The sequence below is a fragment of the Oreochromis aureus genome, linkage group 23, assembly GCF_013358895.1.
Source record: "Oreochromis aureus strain Israel breed Guangdong linkage group 23, ZZ_aureus, whole genome shotgun sequence".
NCBI lineage: Eukaryota > Metazoa > Chordata > Actinopteri > Cichliformes > Cichlidae > Oreochromis > Oreochromis aureus.
Genome location: NC_052963.1, coordinates 7,660,257 through 7,683,563, shown reverse-complemented (window position 1 = coordinate 7,683,563; position 23,307 = coordinate 7,660,257). Strand labels below are relative to the sequence as shown.

At 40.9% G+C, this 23,307-nt stretch overlaps 1 protein-coding gene across 3 annotated transcripts in view; it reads left to right on the top strand.

Annotated features, from left to right (window-relative positions):
• Positions 1 to 23,307, top strand: part of LOC116321512 (gamma-aminobutyric acid receptor subunit gamma-3-like) — a 158,017-nt gene that overhangs the window by 41,429 nt on the left and 93,281 nt on the right. For all 3 annotated transcript variants that reach the window (XR_005610488.1, XM_031741371.2, XM_039607527.1), the window contains exon 3: positions 19,421 to 19,488. Coding sequence is in view for 2 of the 3 variants with exons in the window: in XM_031741371.2 (XP_031597231.1) it covers positions 19,421 to 19,488 (68 nt within the window). In the remaining variant the exon portion in view is untranslated. The remainder of the gene's footprint in view (positions 1 to 19,420; positions 19,489 to 23,307) is intronic.

The following is a 23,307-nucleotide window of genomic DNA, read 5'->3' as shown; positions in this document are numbered from 1 at the left end:
TTTGTTGTTTCACTGACATAAATTGCCCATTCGAACCCAAGCTAAAGGTAATGTTAGCTGTAGAGCTTCACACACAGTAATGATGAAACAGAGTGGATGAGACGGGCTGTTCCAGTGCAGCATGGAGTATTGAGTGATGGATTACAGTGTGTGCATACTACTCTGTAATTGGCATTTACTGGGTGACCTATAACTGATAAATTAACTGTTGGTCTTAAGTCGTTTCTGGACTTCTTTATAATTTTAAATATCATTTAAAATGATTATCAATGCAAACTTTTCTTGCAGCTTATACTTGAAAGGAAATGATAAAATGACAATAACTGTAATAATTTAAAATAACACACAAACACACACACTGGCTTAAAATAAGGAAGTTTCAAGTTTGGCTGACCTTCCAATCCACCCTGACCACCTCCCTACGTGTGCTTTGTTTCTCCTGTAACTGTTGCTCCAGCCACTAGAGGGCACTGTGACGATTAAATCATCAAATGTTATCTCGAGCAAATAGCTAGAAAATATTGTGGATTACTTTTAGGTAAAAGGACACAATCAGTTATTTAAAAGAACATTTATTTTCAAGGTCAGATGAAGATTAGGCTCCTTGGAAATGCATCTGACAGCCCACGGAGGCCTGCCATATTTCCATTGCAGTGCTCCTTGGATACTGAACATATGGGAGTTGAATGGTCAGCTGGGATATGCGCGCTTGCATGTACACATGAGAGTGTTTGCTGGGGTTGACAATCCGCGATGCATTTGTCATGCCAGCCCGGCCAAGCAGGCATAAAAGCCCTTTCTTCTTAATCGAGGCCCACAGGGTAACTCGGTAATACAGATGGGGCCTGTCATGCTCTTCTAAAAAGCAACACAAGGAGGAGGATGAGCAACATGAAGTGGAAGAAGAAATCATCTGGCCTCTGTGGATCACGTTTCTCTATTAAGAGGAGAAAACTGGGTTGGTAGATTCAAATAGATAGGTAGCTGTTGTACTTTCTTTCCATATTAATAAGAACATGGTTCTTCTGAACTTCATTTTTCTCTTTGGGGGGATTAAAGAGGGCAAAGAAGCTCTGACTATAGAAAAAAGAACAGCGTCATGATTATAAATGCACCATCGCACATAAATCTGCCGTGCGTTATTTGGTCATACGTCAGGTCAGCTCATCTTTTGCGAGGCTGTGCTTGTTCAAAGGCTCACTCTCACTTTCAAAGGGAGGAAAAATAAATGATTGAAGGGGGGGCTGGAAGCACTGTAATGTAGCTCTTTCCTTTTTGCAGTGGTAAAGAATTCTATACTTGTCTATGTCAAGCATATCTTATGGAGAGTCTCAGAGTTGCTGTCTGCCATGATCAGCCACTGTGGTGTAAATTAAGGATAATTCCCTTGAGGTTGTCACACTTGCTTAGCTGTAATAGATCAGCTTCCCACCCAATGCTCCCCTTCCCCCGTTTCCTCTGTAAATGGATCTCACAAGAGGGACAGTGATGCTCGCTAACACCTTGATTACCTCCAGGTGTTTCTCCCTCACAGTCCAAAGACATGCAGATCACTCAGGCTGCAGGGTACAGTACATGGCCCAGAGGTTTAAACATTATTTATTTCTGTTTTTGTCAGCTGGTGGGGCACTGGAAGCATTTCCTGAAGGGCTTTCCCACTATATGCTGGAATACGCTCTTGTTACTCTGAATTAACAATGAATACATTGTGGTTATGTATTGTCTTGTACACCTTCAGTGCCAGCTTCCTCCAAATGGACAATAAAGATTTGATCCTAAGCCTGAACTTGGGCTCGATGCCCAATAAAGGTGCCAAATAAATTCAAAAGAAGCCCCCTGGGGACTTGAAAATGATTAAAAGCAAAAAATTAACATAAATATTTCTCTTTGAAGCACAAGTATCTATGTGGCCAAAATATTGTCTTCCACCAAAGAGATCATTCCCTCTAGCACCGCTTCCAGTTACTTTCTATTGAACCCAGCAGCTGTAAATGTGTGTGGTAAGCCAGTGAGGGATGGTACCTTATTGACTTATTGTGTACAGAGCATGCTGTGACTTTTACAGAAAAGAGAGACTGACTGAGCATCTTAATGAGCAAATCAGCTCTTTGTTAACACTAAAGAGGCACATGGACCAGGCAAAAAACATGTCATTTCATGATTTTGTGTGGTGAAAGTCTTGCTCCTGTGTCTTACTGCGATTTTCCTGGACATCTTCAACTTCTGGACTCCTTTTGGCTAAAAGTGTATTTGAATTATTCCTTTGAACTGAGCAAATATATGAAAGATGCAGTACACAGGAGAAATATCTTAAGAGAATCCCTTTCATGCTAGGGTTCGAAATATTTATCATGAACAGTACACATTTTCAGTAAAAGTATAAAAAAAGAATTTAAAAAGTCAAACAAAAGGTGGGTGGGCTTGAGTGGGTTTGCCTCCAAGCAGTCCTTTGGCCCTTTTAACACGTTTATATTGGCTGTAAACAAGGCTACATGGTAGGAAAAAACTCATGATGAAGCTCTGCTTTTGGACACAACTGTTTTTAATTTAATGGCAACATCAGCAACCTGATTATAACTAGGGGGGATAACAAAATTAATAGTTCTTACCACCATTTTAATGATATATCAGTAATGAAGCTCAGAGATTCACAGATTATATATTTCAACAGTTTGAAAAAATTATATTTTGTGGAAAAAAGTCCTACATCGTTGCGGATGTGGAGGTATTGTCTGCGTGGCAACACATATCATTCAGGAGAATACTGCAATGGGTACATCCACCGTAGCAGCGAGCATAAATGGACGAAGCTGAGTGATGATGTCACTGAATGAAAATTTAAAGGGTACCAGTGGTGGCTGAGGTCATGGTCCCACCGAAAAATATTAGAAAAAATAACCTTGGCACTTTCTTTCTTCCATGTTTTTCTCCTTCTCCTCATATGCCAGTGCTTAACAAGTTGTTTTAAATTCAACAAGTGCTTAGCAGGATCTGACACTTGGAGTGGGTGATCAAAGTTTTCTTAAGCTCATCAGTGAAATTATCAAATGAGTAGGTTTCTATTGAATTACTATGGAGAAATACTACCAAACAGGATGTTTTGGAAAAATTATTATGGCCACATACCATGGAGCACTGGAGCAAAAATCCCCCACAGTGATCCAACTCCCTCCCAAAAGGCTGCCGGGTTGGAGAGGTCAGATCCTGAATGACTGGAGATGTGGTAGGTGGTGTTTTTTGGAGCAGATGCAAGAGCAGGTGTGGAAGTTTCAGATGAGGGAGCAGAAATCAACGTAGCATGGATAGAGTGAATCATGTAAAACATTTGCTTAAGGCACTGATTGGTAACCTCCTGCTGCTCACACAGAAAGCAGAGCCTGATCATGTTGGCCATGCAGCGTGCCTTGTTCAGACAGAGCTGTGTAGAGTCCATATGGCCAGATTGTTCTGTCATAGCCAAGTAAGGCAGTAATTGAGAGCACTCTAAAGTAAGACCAAAAACTGACAGTATGCAGCTTAAGGGTCAATTAACAGGAAACTCAAGGTATACATAGAGCCTTACCAACAGGGATTCACAGGGGGTTTGGGGGTCATGTAAATAGGCAAACAGACTCATTCTTATATAGCACTTTTCTCCTCTCCTGGAGCACTTAAAGCACTTTATACAGTCACTTTATTCACACAACCACTTTCTTCTATGCTTTTTCAGCTAACATTCACACACATTCATACTCCAATGAATGCATCGGACAGCAACTTGGGGTTAGTATCTTGCCTAGACTGGGGGAGCTGGGGGACCAGGGATCGAACCACTAAACTTCCAATCAGTAGATGCCCTACTCCACCTCCTGAGCTACAGCCACCCCAAGGGTCATGAGTTAGGGGCCACTATCTATCAGAAAAGAGAGGGAAATTAGAGAGGGTGCCAGCAGGTCTTTGACTGGTCTTTAGCCCTGTGTGACTTAGGCCTAACGTGCTCATAATGACGCCCTTAAAATTCAGCAGAGCAAATGTTAATCACGCTCATCATCTTGGCTTAGCGTGAGATACTATCACCATCTGCTTATCTGAAAAGCAGCAGTAAAGATGCACTCTAGTTGAGACCTGTTGGAATGTCCTTAGTTAAAGCTCGCATAAAATGAAAGTAGGGCCAGAAATGAAGAACATAAAATCTCTGTAACAAAATCTTACTTAGTTGTTGAGGAGAGCTGGTGACAGTTGTCGCAGACATGCGTCAACATGGTTAGTTATGCTGGAGGAAAGGTCAGGGAATCAGATTCATTTAGGTGTACCCGCTGGAAACCATGAATGCCTCCATTAAAAAACTAATAGGTGGTGAGGTATTTCCTCTGCAAATGAACAGTTTGAAATCCTACTAGATACAAAGCAAGGGTATAACAAAAGATGAGTTAATGTATCATCTGTATAAAATTTGTATATATATCAAATGCTTCAGCACTATAATACAGTGCTAAAACTGAGCACTACTGTAGATAAATAGAGAGTCAAGATATAATCACAGAAAACATTTTCCTTGGTGTAGTAAGCTGAATTGCAGACCTCATCGAAATCTTGCTAATTTCAAAAAGTGCAACTGGCTTGTTGTCCCTCATTGTCCAGTTGGTGGAGCAGAACATGCTGTTGGACTTGAATCAACGCCTCCCGGCAGACCTTCGCCGGCTCAAACTGTTTGCGTCAGCGGGACGGTGCAGCAGGTCCCCCGGGGACAAAACACGCAGATGTGCACATATTTACACACCCACATGTATTTGAATGTCTGCGACTCATATCAGCATCACGGAGCACACCAAAACCATATGACTGTGAGGAGGCTGATAATTTAACAACAGAGAAAGTCTTAAGCATCAACGAACAATAATGGAGAATAGAGCTGAAAGTAATGTAGGCCGCGGGTTCATTAAGTGGCTCGTTCTGCAACATGTGACAACTTACATTATTAGATTACATGCAAACTGTCATCTGCTTAGTGCTCTTAATTGATAGTGTGGCTGTCTGTGGATATATAAAAAAGAGTGAAAAGAAACGCTTCCAATTACTGCCCACTTCTTTAACTTAAGACTTTCTCTTCACTTGTCTTTTTAATCAGCTGGGGAGATTTAGCCTGAAATATATTTTCTTTGTCAGCATCAGCCTGCTTCATATTCTTCCTGTCTCAGACAATCACACCTTGAAGCTACTCATTGAAAAAAAAGGATATTCTTGGATAGTGAGCAGCATAGCTAATCAGGGATGGGGGTTAAGCAGTGTGCTTAAAGGCATTTTTTCTTATGGAAAGAACTGGTATAAATGTGGAAAGACAAACATCATTTTTGGACTTTTACAGTCAATAACACACTGAAGCTGACTTCTAATATTCACAGCAGCAGTGGTTCAGTGTAACACTGGAAACGATCAATACCTGTGTACCACAGTGAAAATATGGGTTGCAATATAATGTATTTTCTTGCTTATATTTAATGTCAAATGCTTCAAATATATTTATGAAACATGCTGTTTACATAACCAACAACTAAATTCTGAATCCAGAATTGAATTCAAAATCCTGCTCCTCACATACAAGGTCTTAAATAATCAGGCCCCATCTTATCTTAATGACCTTGTAGTACCATATCACCCTATTAGAGCACTTCGCTCTTGCTCTGCAGGCCTACTTGCTGTTCCTAGAGTATTTAAAAGTAGAATGGGAGGCAGAGCCTTCAGTTTTCAGGCCCCTCTTCTGTGGAACCAGCTTCCAGTTTGGATTCGGGAGACAGACACTATCTCTACTTTTAAGATTAGGCTTAAAACTTTCCTTTTTGCTAAAGCATATAGTTAGGGCTGGACCAGGTGACCCTGAATCCTCCCTTAGTTATGCTGCAATAGACGCAGGCTGCCGGCGATTCCCATGATGCATTGAGTTTTTCCTTTCCAGTCACCTTTCTCACTCACTATGTGTTAATAGACCTCTCTGCATTGAATCATATCTGTTATTAATCTCTGTCTCTCTTCCACAGCATGTCTTTATCCTGTCTTCCTTCTCTCACCCCAACCGGTCGCAGCAGATGGCCCCGCCCCTCCCTGAGCCTGGTTCTGCCAGAGGTTTCTTCCTGTTAAAAGGGAGTTTTTCCTTCCCACTGTCGCCAAAGTGCTTCCTCATAGGGGGTCATATGATTGTTGGGTTTTTCTCTGTACCTATGAAGCGCCTTGAGGCGACTTTTGTTGTGATTTGGCGCTATATAAATAAAATTGAATTGAACTGAAAATTGAATTGAAATTGAATTAAACAAGCAGATGCTTTGACTTTGTCAAAGCTGCAGTTTCCATGAGCTTAGCTCCAGCAAACCCAAAATGACTTGAATCCATAACAGCTGTCAGCACTTTTATGTTTTACAGTTACTAAAGTCTGGTATTTAGAATAAAGTCAAAAATATTTATTTCTTATTAAGTTTCAAATATATATTTTTTTTAACGTTCCTGATTTAAATTCAAAGTCAGCTTCTACAGTAGTAAACACTGACTTCATTATCCATCTGTGCCAAATCAAATATGCGGATCCATCCACAGTGGTGACCCTGTGGGAAATAAGAGAGCAGCTGAAAGCACCGCAGTCCTGGGCATAGATGTTTACCACAGCTATATAAAGGGGGTGACCTTTCTTGTGTACCGAATACGGCATACTTGGTAGACCTGTAGCAGTGATGACAAGATGTTAAATTGCACCATAGGTTGAGGCAAATGTGTGAATTATTGAACAGAGAGAATTTGAGGGTTTCAACACCCCCCCACCCCCCCGCCAAAAAAGGAAAACAAACTTGTAAAAAATATGAGTGAAACATGAAACTGCTTCTCAAATTATGGTTGAGTCTCTAAAAATTGGGAGGCGGTGTATAAAAACTACAGTAATTCCTAAATGGTGAATGCAATAATTTATCTAAACCCCTTGTATTGTAAAGCTGAAAATCTCCACTGTTATGGTGTTTAAAATAAATAGATACAATTTTTTAAAATTGTGCCTTTTTTCAACTATTTAGGTGCCCAACTGTAGATATTAAGAGGTTAGTTTGTGCACTGTTGAAAATGAAGTAGTAGGCATTTTAAAGTATGTTTTGATTGTTTCATATTTTATATTCTTTATATTCAGAAATGTTTGAACTATGTGAGAATATGATGAGGACAACATCTGTGCCAAACATAGAATTCAAGAAGCATCTAAAGTAAGAGTACAGACGCATTTCAAACTGTCCCACGTTTCAACAGATGCACGACTGAGATTCTGACAACCACACGATTCATCGTAAAACAACGTGATACCCATTTATAGGTTCAGGTACAGGATACTAAATATGGCTGAAAGAGTTTGTCTGACATTTTTTAAGTTTACAGTTCAATTCAATTTTATTTATATAGTGCCAAATCACAACAGCGGTTGCCTCAAGGGGCTTTATACTGTAGGTGAAAGGAGAAAAGCCCAACAATTAAATGATGACGCCCCTATGAGCAAGCACTTGGCGACAGTGGGAAGGAAAAACTCCTTTTTTGCAGGAAGAAACCTGCTTTAGAGCCAGGCTCAGGGAGGGGCGGCCATCTGCTGTGACTAGTTGGGAGTCGAGATGGACTATTTAAGGAAATGTTAGTTTCCTTAAGACCTACTAAAGGAATTGCTTTTTGTTTTTTTTTTCTTTTTCTTTATTGGATAGTGGATTAATGAAGATTAGACAGGAAAGCGACGAAAGAGCACTGGAAGACAGCAGCAAAGGGCTGAGGGTAAGGCTTGAACCTGGGCAGCTCTGTTTTAGGCATATAGCCATATGGTTCAACCAGTGTACTAAACTGGTGTCCAACATTGCGTGATTATCTGTTTGAAGCCACCATCTGTGCATATGGACTATTAAACGTCAACTTTAATAGAACAGGCACACTTTGCTCTTTCAGTTCAGTTCTCTAATGTACTGACCTCAGACCAGCTTTCCCTTGTTCTCTCGCTGCACTTCAATGCTGCGGTCTGATAATGTGAAACACTGCAACTTTGGCCATTATTCTATTCTCACCAGGGAAATGGCTGCTGTAAGATAACATAGTGCCAGCAGACCGAGTGCAAAATGGATATAAATAATAAATGTGAGTAAAAGGAGTACAAATATGTATAAGGCATTAATTAACAGTGATAAACCGTACCAGTGATTGATGCTGGACTGTGTTATGATACCTTTCAGATATCCTGCTCATGCATTCAGTGTAAAATACTCAAAGCCAAACACTGAGCTGAATAAGTGCTTTGCAGCTACTATATTGTTTGGGCCACAGGTGAAAGTACAAGTCACAGCTGTGAACATCAAGCACCTGATACATGCTTATTATGAACTGATTCCCTTTGGTTCGCTTAATATGGTTACAGCATTAAAGTGCATTATATCAGTGATGAAGTGGAGGCTAACTTTTTTACTACCTTTTTTATACCGAAACCACAAGCACTGCTCATCTTTACAATAATAGCTCCTTAATGTAACGACACATTGCTCTGCTTACTTTTTTGTTCCCAGCCAATAACTCCCCTCCCTACACTGCCGTGTGAACACTCACAAACCCCTGATTTGTGGCCATTAACAGCTGTTTTATAGGCTCTACATCAGCATATGCCAGAGCCAGATTAATCTCCCAGTGAGTCTAAAATATGAAGCTACGACTGGATTCCTCACAACACTAAGCACGTTTCCTTTTTTTGTCAAACGCCAAGAAACCCACTACTGCACATGTCAAATGATGATTTGTTGGTCCATTAATCAAATGATAATCATTTGTGAACAATTTTGATAACTCATTATGTTTTTTTTGCTAACTTCTCCAACCTCCATGATAGTGACGATTTCATGTGTTAAATTTCCTGGAACATTTCACTAATGTTTTAATTAATAAGCACTGAAACATTCTTAAAGACAAATCATGATCATGATCTTGCAAACAGAAAAGACAAAGAGATGGAGGGTTCCTCACAGTTTGCGTGTTTCTTCAGTGGTGCAAATGTCGCGCACGGTTGGGTTTATGATTTACTAAACTGTGGTATGCAAACCTTTTTACTTTTGGTGTGAGTGAAATATGCATAAAAAGACTTTTAAAATGATTTTCCCACCCTCTACCCCTCTTTCGTATGACTGCAACACTTAATGTTACTGGGCTACAGCACTGATAATCTTATAATACCCAGTAAGACTGGATAGGACCAGTGATGGAACCTAATTTACTCAAGCACCTAAAGTACCGTTTTAATGTACTTTTTCATTATTTAAATATTTCTATGTTATGCTGCTTTCTAATTGATGTGAATATTGTATTTTTTTAATATAACACTATTAAAAAAACTTTATTTTCTGATTTTAAAATATAAATCAACCAATATATAATGATTCTGTATTATTATGGGCAAAGCTACCTAGCAGTAAAAAGGTAACTGAGTCATCCTTATCTGCAACATTAAAAGTTATATATACATTAATAAATTACTAATTAGAATTTAATAATGAAATATATGCAATAGAGTACTTTAACTGAATTCACTGGGCCCTCTTTAGGTACACCTTAGGGCTGGGCGATATGGCCTAAAATCCATATTGCGGTATAATTTGAAGCACATGCGGTAACGATATATATCGCGATATATTATTTTCTTCTGTATAATGTATTTTCCACACTATAAGGCACACTTAAAATCCTTTAATTTTCTCAAAAATCGAGAGTGCGCCTTATGTATGAATTCTGGTTGTGCTTACTGACCTCGAACCGATTTGGGCGTGCAGAAATCTGTTAAAAAATGTTTTAGTACAACTTTGGTAAGCTGCACTGCTTGATGGATTGTCGGAGCATTACGGCTGCCGTAGTGAGGAGCTTCGCAGAGTAATCTGAGTCCAAAACTCCGTCCGCTTCAGGTCCCAAAGTCAAACGAACACTGAGAGTTAAAAACGGTCTAAATTCTTTCATCTTTAATAAAATGATCAGCGTTGCTGCTTTACCAGGTGTAATAATTAAGTTTAACATCCAGGCATCCATGAAAATAGAATTTATTAAATTTAACGGAGTTACAAGTTAACAGGAAGTTAGCTCGCTAGTTTCCACCTAAACATGACATACCATGTTCTGAGAGATTTTTGAAACTAATTAAAACGTACAGCTCTGCTACCACTTCCAACATAAATGAAGACAGAAAACTAAACAGCAGTGGCGTTTGCAGGGTTACTGAAGTTGGACTACCTGGTATATAATGTTGTGCTACGTGACTGCTAGCGACACAGCTATGTTAGCATAACATTAGCACAGTGAAGCTGGAGGATGAACGCCAGCTTTTTTTTCCACTCAATAAAAGTTAACGTGAGGGATTCTGGTGGTTAGGGACAAATGCAATCGCATAGCAGGATGCTATACACGGGCCAAACTTCAGTCTGGAGAACAACTGAGATTATTCCACAATACAAGGTTAGTTATTAATATACTGCAACAACATGGGAATAGAACAGCTGCGAGAGAATTCAACATTAATGAATCAATGTTACGCAAGTGGAGGAAGCGCAGTTTTTGGCTTTCCCCATATTTCAAAAGTGCTTCATCTCTTTGCTATGACTGTCGCCCGGCATAATTTGCAGATGATAGTGGTTGTAGCTGCTGCGATGCTTTCGACCAAAACAGGTGCAGCTTGATGACATCATCAACATGCGCTATCGCGGTAGAGCGGTATAGTCAAAATCTCTATCGTTGGCCAAATTTATATCGTTTCTATCATATATCGTTTATATCGCCCACCCCTAGTACACCTATTAAACTGCTTATTAGTGCAAATAAATCAGCCAATTACGTGGCAGCAACTCAGGGCATTTAGGCATGTAGGCCTGTTCATCTGCTCAAGTTCAAATCGAGCATCAGACTGAGGAAGAAATATGATTTAAGTGACTTATGTGGCATGGTTCAGACTGCTGAGTGGTATTTTCCTGCATAGCCTCTCTAGGATTTACAGTTAATGGACCAACAAAGGAGAAAATATCCAGTGGGCTCTTCTATATATACAGACGGTATGTACAATATGAATCCTCGACAGATCAAACTCTGGAGGAAGGGGTTACATGAATAGGATGAGGGATATATGTCCCACGCTATCCAGCTGCTTCATCTATATATATATATGATGAATATATATATATATATATATATATATATATATATATATATATATATATATATATATATATATATATATATATATATATATATATATAGATATATATATATATATATATATATATATATATATATATATATATATTAGGGTGCAACAATACTAGTATCGATATTGAACCGTTCGATACAGTGCTTTCGGTTCGGTACGCATATTTATCGACCAATACAAAATTTTTTATTTGTTTTATCAACTTTGACGATGCTGTCTGTGTTGAGCGCTCAGTGGATCTGCGTTCGACTACTCCGCCTAGGCTGCACTGTCGAGTGCAGATCCACTGAGCGCAGCGCGAGCTATCAAGACAGAAGCTAAGCTCGTTGCAACATGGCAACTGCCTCAACGCTACCTGAAATTGAACCTCCCCCACCCTCATTCAGATCTGGTGTTTGGAACTATTTTGGTTTTCATGTGAAGTATGTCGGATGTGCCACGCAATGCTCAATTGGTGGGAACTAGTGCGTTAGCGCAGTTAGCTCGTTAACATGTTGATGCCGTCCAGCCCCACGAACGGGCCGATCCGCGGTAGCTCGTTAAAGGAGATTTGCGGCGTTATGGCGTTAATGTCATTTTAACGACATTAACGCTGACAGCACTAGTGGGAACACAACGATTATGACTGCACATTTACGCCGACATCATCCTAGTGCAAAGACAAGTGGAAGCAGACAAAAACAACAAGCATGCATGCTACAAACTTTACCCGAATCATTTAGACAGCCGTTAGCACATGATTCTCCTTATGGAGACCTGATATGTTTAATATGCTGCTGAGAATATACCCCAGAAGAAGCGTATAGTATAGCTTTTATTTTGGAAAGAGCCATTTCTCTGTAATAAACTCTCTTTTCCAAAGATGAGTGATTTCTCGATCAGATAGATTTATTTATTTTTTGTTGTTTCAGCAACATTAAATTTAAAAACTGTACTTTTGAGTTAAAATATATATTTATAATTTTAATAAATGACAAAATTAAAAAGGCATGAACATTTTTTTTGTATCGAAAAAATATCAAACCGTGACACCAAAGTATCGAACTGAACCGAACCGTGAATTTTGTGTATCGTTGCACCCCTAATATATGTCTATATATATATATATATATATATATATATATATATATATATATATGTATATAGTGGTTAGACTACACGCCTTTGGAACAGAGGATCGCAAGTTCGATTCCTGCCTGAGGTGTCTGTATCCAGTAAGGGTCCTAAGGCTAGACCCCCTATGCTAAGCGAGTCTACCGCAGATATGAGCGAGACAGATAAATATGAAGGCATGCTTGGCTACAAGTTAAACAGCCACAAGGGGCAGTACAGAGGTCAGCCAACTATCGGAGTTGCAGAAAGGCACAATGAAGAAGGTGCCTAAGAAGTACAGTACGCTGTCCATACCTGAGGCCTTGGAAACTGCCAAGCAAAGACTCACATATGGGAGAAGGACGCAACCCGTAACGGCAATGCTCAGCGATCTGAGGGCAGACCATAGCAACCTCCCTGAACAGGGTCCAGTAACCATCACGGTGGCAGACATCCACGAAAGGGTCTCCAGTATGAAGAGTTGGACAGCACCAGGCCCCGACATGACTGCACTCCACGAGCGTCTGGCAGCACAAATGAACCAGCTGCTAGTTGACACCCGGAATGGCTAACCGAAGGTCGGACGGTCCTGATCCCCAAGGAGGGACCGGTCCCATCCAACTACCGACCAATAACCTGCCTCAGTACCACATGGAAGCTCCTGTCAGGACTGTATCGGCTAAGATGAACAGGCACTCAATACAGGCGCTCAATACATGAGCGGGGCACAGAAAGGGATTGGCAAGAATACCAGAGGCGCAAAACACCAGCTACTGGTAGACAGGACAGTCAGCCAAGACTGCAAGACCAGGCTGACCAACCTGTGCACTGCCTGGATTGATTACAAGAAGGCCTATGACTCAATGCCCCACAGCTGGATACTGGAATGCCTAGAATTGTACAAAATCAACAGGACCCTAAGAGCCTCCATCAGGAACTCAATGGGGATGTGGCGTACAACACTAGAGGCCAACTCCAAGCCCATAGCACAAGTCACCATCAAGTGCGGGATCTACCAAGGAGATGCTCTGTCCCCACTGCTATAGGCCTGAACCCCCTCAGTGAGATCATTAACAAGACTGGCTACGGATATCGACTACGGAATGGAGCAGTTGTCAGCCACCTCCTGTACATGGATGACATCAAGCTGTATGCCAAGAGTGAACGAGACATCGATTCACTGATCCACACCACCAGGATATACAGCAATGACATCGGGATGTCATTCGGGCTGGAGAAGTGTAGTCGGATGATAACAAAGAGAGGGAAGGTAGTCAGAACTGAGGGGATCGAGCTACCAGAAGGCAACATTGCAGACATAGAGGACAGTTACAAGTACCTGGGGATCCCGCAGGCGAATGGGAACCATGAAGAGGCAGTTAGGAAAGCTGCAACCACCAAGTACCTGCAGAGGGTCAGGCAAGTCCTGAGGAGTCAGCTGAACGGTAAGAACAAGATCCGGGCTATCAACACCTTCGCCCTGCCCGTGATCAGGTACCCAGCTGGTATAATAAGTTGGCCAAAGGAGGAGATAGAAGCCACTGACATAAAGACAAGAAAGCTCCTTACCATGCATGGAGGGTTTCACCCCAAGTCCAGCACCCTGAGGCTGTACGCTAAGCGGCAGGAAGGGGGCCGGGGACTGGTGAGTGTCAGCACCACAGTCCAGGATGAGACAATGAACATCCAAGAATATATTGGGAAGATGGCCCCAACTGACCAAGTGCTCAGTGAATACCTCAGGCAGCAGAAACCCAAGAAAGAGGAGGGAGACGAGGAACCATCATGGAAGGACAGGCCCCTGCACGGTATGTACCACCGGCAGATAGAGGAGGTGGCTGATATCCAGAAATCCTACCAGTGGCTAGACAAAGCTGGACTGAAAGACAGCACAGAGGCACTAATCATGGCAGCACAAGAACAAGCTCTGAGTACAAGATCCATAGAGGCTGGGGTCTATCACACCAGGTAAGACCCCAGGTGCAGGCTGTGTAAAGATGCCCCTGAGACAATCCAGTACATAACAGCAGGGTGCAAGATGCTAGCAGGCAGGGCATACATGGAACGCCATAACCAAGTGGCCGGCATAGTATACAGAAACATCTGTGCCGAATATGGCCTGGAAGTTCCGAGGTCAAAATGGGAGACGCCCCCAAGGGTGATGGAGAATGACCGAGCTAAGATCCTGTGGGACTTCCAGATACAGACGGACAAAATGGTGGTGGCTAACTAACCGGACATAGTGGTGGTAGACAAACAGAAGAAGACGGCCGTAGTGATCGATGTAGCGGTTCCGAATGACAGCAATATCAGGAAGAAGGAACACGAGAAGCGGGAGAAATACCAAGGGCTCAGAGAAGAGCTCGAGAGGATGTGGAGGGTGAAGGTAACGGTGGTCCCCGTGGTAATCGGAGCTCTAGGTGCAGTGACTCCCAAGCTAGGCGAGTGGATCCAGCAGATCCCGGGAACAACATCGGAGCTCTCTGTCCAGAAGAGCGCCGTCCTGGGAACAGCTAAGATACTGCGCAGGACCCTCAAGCTCCCAGGCCTCTGGTAGAGGACCCGAGCTTGAAGGATAAAGGGGCGTGCTGGGTGTTTATATCTATATCCATCCATCCATTCATTGGCTTCCGCTTATCCTTTTCAGGGTCGTGGGGGGTGCTGGAGCCTATCCCAGCTGTCATAGGGCAAGAGGCGGGGTACACCCTGGACAGGTCACCAGTCTGTCTCAGGGCTAACACATAGAAACAGATAACCATTCACACTCACATTCACTCCCACATTCACACCTATGGGCAATTTAGATTGACCAATTAACCTATCCCCACTAACTGCATGTCTTTGGACTGCGGGAGGAAGCCGGAGTACCCGGGGAGAACCCACGCAAACACGGGGAGAACATGCAAACTCCACACAGAAAGACCCTGGCCATCTATCTGTCTATCTATCTATGTATATGTATATATATTTGTTATTGCCTCAAAATACAATAAAAACAGCGGCAGGTTCCAAATCCTTATAACATGTTGGTCACAATCCTGCAAAAAAAATAATTCAAACCCACTATTACACCATCTCACAGGGCTAGAGGTACAAGAGCTCTCACACATGCTCTGTGCTTAACCTTGCAATATGTGCTGTAACCAAAACAGCTCAAACGGCACTCACACTATTGTCTAAAAGAGGCTGTGCAGTTGTTGCATTCAGTGGCCCTCAAAAGGTAGAACATTATTTTTTGTGCGATGCAGTGAAGTGTGAAGTTCGTGTGTCCCGTCTATATGCCAGCACACAAGTGAATTGCTACAGTTTGGCAGAGAGAAGCATGGGAAACATGTACAAGCTTGTTTGAGTGGATTGAATTAAACCATGAAAGAGATTAATCTTTTTTTATTTTTAGACACATTAAAGGGTGTGCTGACATTTTTACAAGTCTGTCTTAAAGAATAAAACATTTCAGATGACGACGAGTGAAATGGACAGATTTTGTTTCCTGTCCCTTAAACAGAAATAACAGAAGTGTTCTCTTTATAGCCAGCATTAGCAGAAGAGGCTCTATTGCAAAGAGCTGAATGTGATGAATGCAATCATCACAGTACTTCAAGCTACCAAAAAATGAAAAATCAATTCTTGTTCAAACCAATATTTAGCAATTTAATTATCATCAGTCATTTGGTCAAGGGGATCATTTAAGTAAATTTTTATTTGGCATTGATGAGTATTTTGCCAAAACAAGACTAAGATTCTACAGATTCAAAAGCTAAAGGTTCATGCTGGAATGCTAACATGCTCATTTCTACTCACTGTTGAAGCAAATTAGCAAGCCAAATGTAACACCCTTTTCAATAGTTGGGATACAGATTTTAATAATTACATGAGTACCAACTGCTAAGGTTCGACTGCTGGAGCAAAGTGGACGAATGAGTTAGAGGAACTTTTATTCATTTGTATTTTTGTCAAGGTCAACACAACCTGTCAATTTCAACATGAATAATAACTTACATATACAATAAAAAAAAAAACAATAGCATTACATAAAAGGAAAAACGTGCCCAAATAATGAAAAACAATAAACAAAACATACCTCCGGGGGATTTGACTCAGTGTCTCTAGTGTCAGCCCACACCTCTTAGTTGAGTGTCTCTCCTTGCAGGATGTGCAGAGGAACAATGAAATGTAGAATTTGTAAATTTCAAAGCCCGTCCAAATAATTTCAATTTATTTTGAGATTATACATGTCAACAAATCCTGGAGGGGTGGCTTGCCATCCTTGGACCAGGTCATCAATGAGTCATACGTCAAAAGAATGTTCAAAACTTGTTAGAGTAACATTTAAAAAACCTGGTGTTTAGACATTCATACATACGTTCTTTCTTATCTTTTCTTCATACATACTAGCAACAGCAATAGCTGCTATAGCCATTAGCACATCATTGTTGATGGCTTAGCTTGTTTCTGAACAAGAATGTTGAGAAGGTAACTCACCCAGAAGAGTCCCAGCAATTAGAAAACTCTCCTCCAACTAAACAACGGTTGCCTGACAGTTTGTTTTCATAGCTTCCTCAGCAAAATCCAACTAAAGAAGGCAAACACGTTTCTCTCTTGGGGCTCCCACTCTATATATTTCACAGATCATCAGGTTTGTGAAGTATATAGATTATACCTCATCAAAATAATTTTACTTAATAAAACTTTTTAATTAACGCAGCATTTCAACCTCACTCACAATAGAATGAAACCCTTAATAACTCTCTAGGGTTACTCAAAATTTTGCTAATTAGCATTCAGGCATTTTTCAAAGCACACATGGGAAATCAAAGTATTGTACAAACTGAAAATTCGATCTGTTGATGCCAATAAGTGACAAGGTAGAGGTTTGCCAAAGTAGCATAGTTTGTCCTGAGTAGGATCTTAAAATCTGAAGCAAATCAGCGAGCCATGTAACAGCTGAGATACTTTACTTAAAAAAATATTCTACTCACTCAGAGTCTAAGTACCACATGAGACGTCCATCCATTCATTAATGTCTCTTAATGTCTTTAAACACTTATCCACTTCAGGGTCAATGGGGGCTGGAGTCTATCTCAGGGGACAATGGTCAAGAGGCAGGGTACACTCTCGACAGGCTGCCAGTCGTCACAGGCCTAAAAAAGAGATAAAGAAAATCATTCACACCTTTGGCCAATTTAGAATCACCACTTAACCTAACAAGCATATCTTTGGACTGTGGGAGGAAGCCGGAGCACCCAGAGAGAAATTTCCACATTTATACTGCAGGAGCGACTTCTATTATCATTGTGCATTACAGGCAAAAAATATCTCAGTCTGTCTGATACAGTGATCTCACTGTATCAGACAGACTTTACCTGGTTCTTAGTGTCATCCATCCATTCTCTTCTGCTTGGGCTGGACCCTAACCTAGCTTCCATACGGCAAAAGGCGGGGTACAACCTGGACAGGTCGCGAATCTAACCCAGGGCTGACACAGAGAGACAGACTGTTAGTATCATGCTGTTTAATTTTTGTTGGCCATTAGCTGAGGTGGGAAGTAAATATTTTTTAGACAAAAAATAGCTCTATAACTCTACACTATTTGAATATACACATCCCTAATTTCTATATAACTAGTCTAAACTAAAACATTGGGTCATTTTGTCAGACTATACAACTTAGCTAACTGGCAAATCAGTAAATGTTAACCCTAAAATAATTTCACATCCAAAGTTACATGAATGCTTTATTATTGTTTTGAACACATATCATATAATGTTATTTTCCTTCAAAATTTCAGCTTGTCTCAACGTCATAAGTGGCCCGTTTAATGGATTCCTGAATGCTGCAAAGCTGAGAAAACAACACTGATCACTTCATTGGAGCTGAAAGAATGTGGACCACTTTTTGCTCCCACTGGTGCTTTGGTCCTTCTTTGTTCATGAGAATGGAAGCAGCATTTGGGCCCATAAATTCCCAGTTACATCAAGTTAGAACAAGCGGATAGCAGTGGAAGCCCCATGGAAAAGATTTTTTTTTAATTCACTTTATGTTGAAACCAGGTCACCACGTATGGAGTTAAGACGAAAATCCATAGAGAATATTGAATGAAACACAAGATTAATTTTTAATTTAACATTTGTTCACTAACATGAACCATCCATCCATGTATTTTACTTCTGCTTATTCAAAGTTGCATCCTGACTGAAGAAACATCCTATTCCCCAGCAATCCTGTACAGTTCCTCTTGGAGTATCCTCAAAGACACTCCTGGGTCAGATGAGGCAAGTCCTGGTCTACTATTAGTCATCGCAATGGCTCTGCTGTCTTACAATCAGAGATTGTCTTCTTTTTTTCTTAATCATTCTACAATGTATCTTTTGTCCTGTCTTACCCCCATCACTCCAACTGGTCACAGCAGACGACTGCCCCTCCCTGAGCCTGGTTCTGCCAGAGTTTTCTTGAGGTTAAAAGGGCGCTTTTCCTTCTCACTGTTGCCAAGCACTTCCTCATTGTTGGGGTTTTTCCTCTATTATTGTAGGGTTTACCATAGAATAAAAAACGAGTTGACCGCCAACTGTTTTGGAGATTTGAGCCCCAGCGACCCAGGTATCGGGGGCCACAAGGGGCGAGATTCCGTAATCGGCTGTAACTTGAAGTCGTATCTATAGAAACCTCTGAATCTCACCTAAAAGCTCATATAAACCATTTCTACAACCACCAAACACACACACACACTCAACCAGTTTTTGCTTTGTGCAATTGTTTCAAATGTTGTTGCCAAGCAAAATAACCCAAGATCCTATGTACTGCCTGGAAATGCTATTAATTGCCATGGTAACACCAGAGCTGCTCCAGGAAACACAGTGGAGCTGTTCTGACTTTAAGGGTGTAAGTCTTTCTCCTCTAGGTAAACGATGGATGACTTTGCCTTCATTGAAAAGGAAATAGATTCATTTTATTTGCCCAGGTGACAAAGTGAATGATGACAACTATAGTTTGCAACTTGATTATATATTTGATTCTGGGGTCTGACTATGTTGCAGGTTTACACTTCAGGATGAAAAAACTTGACAAATGATACATTCATTTACAATATGTGCTCACTTTTATTCCTTCTGGCTTTTGCAGAGAAACCAACAGTCATAGATGTGGGCATCTATATCAACAGCATCGGCCCTGTGTCATCCATTGATATGGTGAGTTATGGCTTTATCTCCATCGTCTGCCCCATCTGCACACAAACACATTTGTCCACTGCCCGACATTAGCATCATCAGACATGAAAGCTGTCATTCCTCATGCTGTATTTGGAGGCCACGTGGCCCGTCACAGCTGTTTGTGTTGCGGCAGAAGCCAAGAAAGACAGGTGTGGACACTCTTTTTTTTCCCTATGTCCTATGAATAAGCTTGAATTCATCAAGTTGGTGAGTTTAAAATTGCTGCTATGAAAGCATTCTGCTATTCAATTAGACAGCAGTTTGGGTCTCAGTGGAGATGAGCCTCATTTTATTCGAGTTTTCTTCATTTAGTTACTGCATCTTTTCCACGGGCATGAAAATCACAAGAATAAAGTTCAACTGTGAGGGGGAAAAATGGTTTTGGAGAAAGACCAGGACATGGATCAATGGCTTTTTCATAATGCAGGGTCTGATCAGATTCAATAAAACACATGAAGAGCTGAAGCTGAAAGGTTGATGAGCAGTAATGAGAAAATAGCTACTTTTCAGACAACTGAAAGCATAAGCAGTCTGTTATTTGGCCTTGAGTGGAGTGCGGCAGACTAAATGGAAGCAACCTCCTATTATTTTGAATCCAAAGGGTCTGTTCTGCCGCTGTCAATAGAGTCAGATATGCATATTTTTCTCCTTTAATTTCTGTCTTCCAATATAAAAAATGTATTGGTTTACAAACAGACAAAATGATGAAAGTACTTCATCTGAACCTACTCAGCCACAATATGCTTAGCTGGAGCTGTTGACTGGCGGTGGAAAATATTCCCAATTGTAAAACAGATGCAGCCTTTTTGTATTCAAGCCCAATGGACTACATTTTAAAAGAGTGCACTGTACAAAGTTGTTTCAAGTATACCTACTACACTTTACTCCCACAGCAGAGGATGTTTAGGTTTTCTCCGAAAGTGAAAGCGGGTAAATTCAATTTGGGATGCAAAATGGTGTTGCTGAACTCACAGTTCATTAAGTTGATTTTCTACTTTGTACACCAAGGAGCCGGCAGGACTCGCACAGTCATTTTGAAAGATAGTCTCTGGAACTATTACTAAGGTTACCAAACTGTGACCAAACCAAATGCCAGCTAGGGCCAGTGTTTGACACTTCCTGTCCCGGTTGATTTGCTAACACTTCTGCTTGGTGTGTTAATGCAACTGAAATGGGGAGGGAGGAAACAAGAGCGCGTAATTTGTCACGAACAGTACAGAGAAGCACCTAATGCAACTTATTACGGCTCAGCCAAACACATTTTCACTGTTTTGACAAAGAGGTTAGTCTACAGTAAGCCTTTTTTTGTCATTGTATGATCTATAGCTATGTTATTTTCCTCTGCCTTCTTCACAGTAAAAGCCAACCTGTATTTCAGCAGATGAACTCTTTTAATATATAACCCTCTGAAGTTCCCTTTTTAAAAGGGACAATGCATAGTTCCAATATAGAGCGTTAAACTGATGGGCTGCCTGTAGAGTGATGATGATGGCAGACAGCCATTCACACCTATGGGCAATTTAGAATAACCCAAACAAACAACATGCAAACTCCACCCATGAAATGCAAGGCCAGCATTTACAATGCTTCCTTGTATATGCTGTGCTTTCAATGTTGCTGTGTGTTAATTCCATGGATTTCCTCTGGCATCTTTTCACGATCCAAAGACATTCATGTTTGGTCAGTTGTTGATTCTAAATTGGTTGTATGCATGGATGTGAGACTGTGTGGTGGCTGGCTTTATCCCTGTGTTTCTGTAATGAAATTACACCTGGCGAGGGTGTACCCAGCCTCACTCACACCCTATAAGAGTAAAGATAGGCTCCAGCCCCCCGGTAACCCAAAGTTGATGGATGGCTTGTTTTCTGGGACCTGTGCTACAAAAGGACTTCAACATACCCCAGATATCTTTTCCTTACCCTGCTTCTCTAACCCTATATATTATTACCAGTCAGGCTGATGTTTATGGTGGCTATCAGCTCATTGGTCAACTCCAATTTTGACTTTCCCAGTCTACGAGTGTATTTATATGAATGAGGCAGTGTTTGCAAATGCAGACAGGGCTAGTAGCATTAGTATATTTTATTGAAAGATAAAACTACAGTATTAGAGAATAAAAAGAAATTAAAAATAAAATATAAGGAAAGCTGACCAAAACACTGACTGTGTCAGTTAATAAACTAATCAGTATCACAGCTCTATCATTAAGATGTGTGAAGTCCTGACTTATAATTATAATTGTGTATTCCATTAAAAGAACTGGCTACATTGATTAGATGTGCATGAGCAATCTGAGCCTTATTCTTTCAGCCGCAGCCCCGGTGGTGTTCAACAATCTAAGAGGAAGCAAAGAAGAAAAGTAAGTTCACAGCAGCAAGCAGGCTTACTTGGGTGCCCTGTCTTTGGATTCTTTCACTGTATTCAGACGCACATAACAATACAATTGATTGAAGCCAACGATCAAAAACAAATTCATATTGATCCTAAGTGGGGGCACAAAGAGACCTTAGACACTACAATCCACAGAAACATCCTAGAATGGCTTCTGAATTGTTGTTGTTCTTTTTTTGTTGTTGTTGTGATTTTGGGTCTCGTGCTTGACGTACCCTAGTTACCAGGACTTTGGAGAACATCTTTCAGCAATCAAACCTGACATCTTTTGATACCATAGGTTTCATTGATGAAGGGCCAGAGCAGCAGCATGAGGTAACTGAGGAATTCCGCTCTGACAGCTTTACTTTTCACTCTGTGAAAAGCGATCACTCTATTGAGATGGATGTTATAAATAATTTCCTGTAATTTCCCCCTGTATTTGTAAGTAATTATAATCAACCATGAGACTGGTGCTTAAAAAATGCAGTAGAAAAAGAGTTTTAAATGCACTGAATGCATTTAATGTACAGGGTGGGCCATTTATATGGATACAGCGTAATAAAATGGGAATGGTTGGTGATATTAAAGTCCTTTTTGTGGCACATTAGTATATGTGAGGGGGCAAACTCCTCAAGATGGGTGGTGACCATGGTGGCCATTTAGAAGTCGGCCATCTTGGATACAACTTTTGTTTTTTCAATAGGAAGAGGGCCATGTGACACATCAAACTTATTGGTAATGTCACAAGAAAAACAATGGTGTGCTTGGTTTCAACATTGTCATGGGCTGGGTCTGTGACCCAGCACCTTGAGTTCATGATATATTGTTTATTTCTTTTATTAGTATGGGGAAACGTTAAGTTCTCGTTTTGTATTATTAGTTAGAATTTGAGGCTTCATGTTTTGCCATTTATTGTTTGGGTTAAGCTCATCTAGCTCCCGTAAAACCCCTAAGTGGTTAAGCCTTAGTTCTGTTATTGATCCCCTCATTTCCCCTTTCCCTGGGCTTTGGTCTCACCTGCCCTTTGTGTTTCATGTCTCATTTGCCAAGCCCATGTTGTTTGGTCTGCCTCATCATGTTTCCTGTGTTATGTTGTAAGTGTCCAATATGTTCTTTGTTCATTGTATTTAGGTTCCCTTCCCCTGCCTTGTTATTAGGGTCATGCGTGTCAGCGTTGTTCCCATTGTTGTTTATTGTGTCTTACGTGTCATGTTTCTGGGTGATGCTGTCATGCCTGTGTCTTGTCATGTTTTCCTGTTTATTTTGAAAGTCTAGTTTTCATGTCATTGTGTTTGAGTTTACATTTCCTGTGCATCGTTATGTTCATCCTTGTCAGCTGTTTCCTCATGTGTCTCGACTTCCCCTGATCACCTCATGTGTGTATTTAAGTCCTCTGTTTTCTATGTTTCGTTGTCAGGTCGTCTG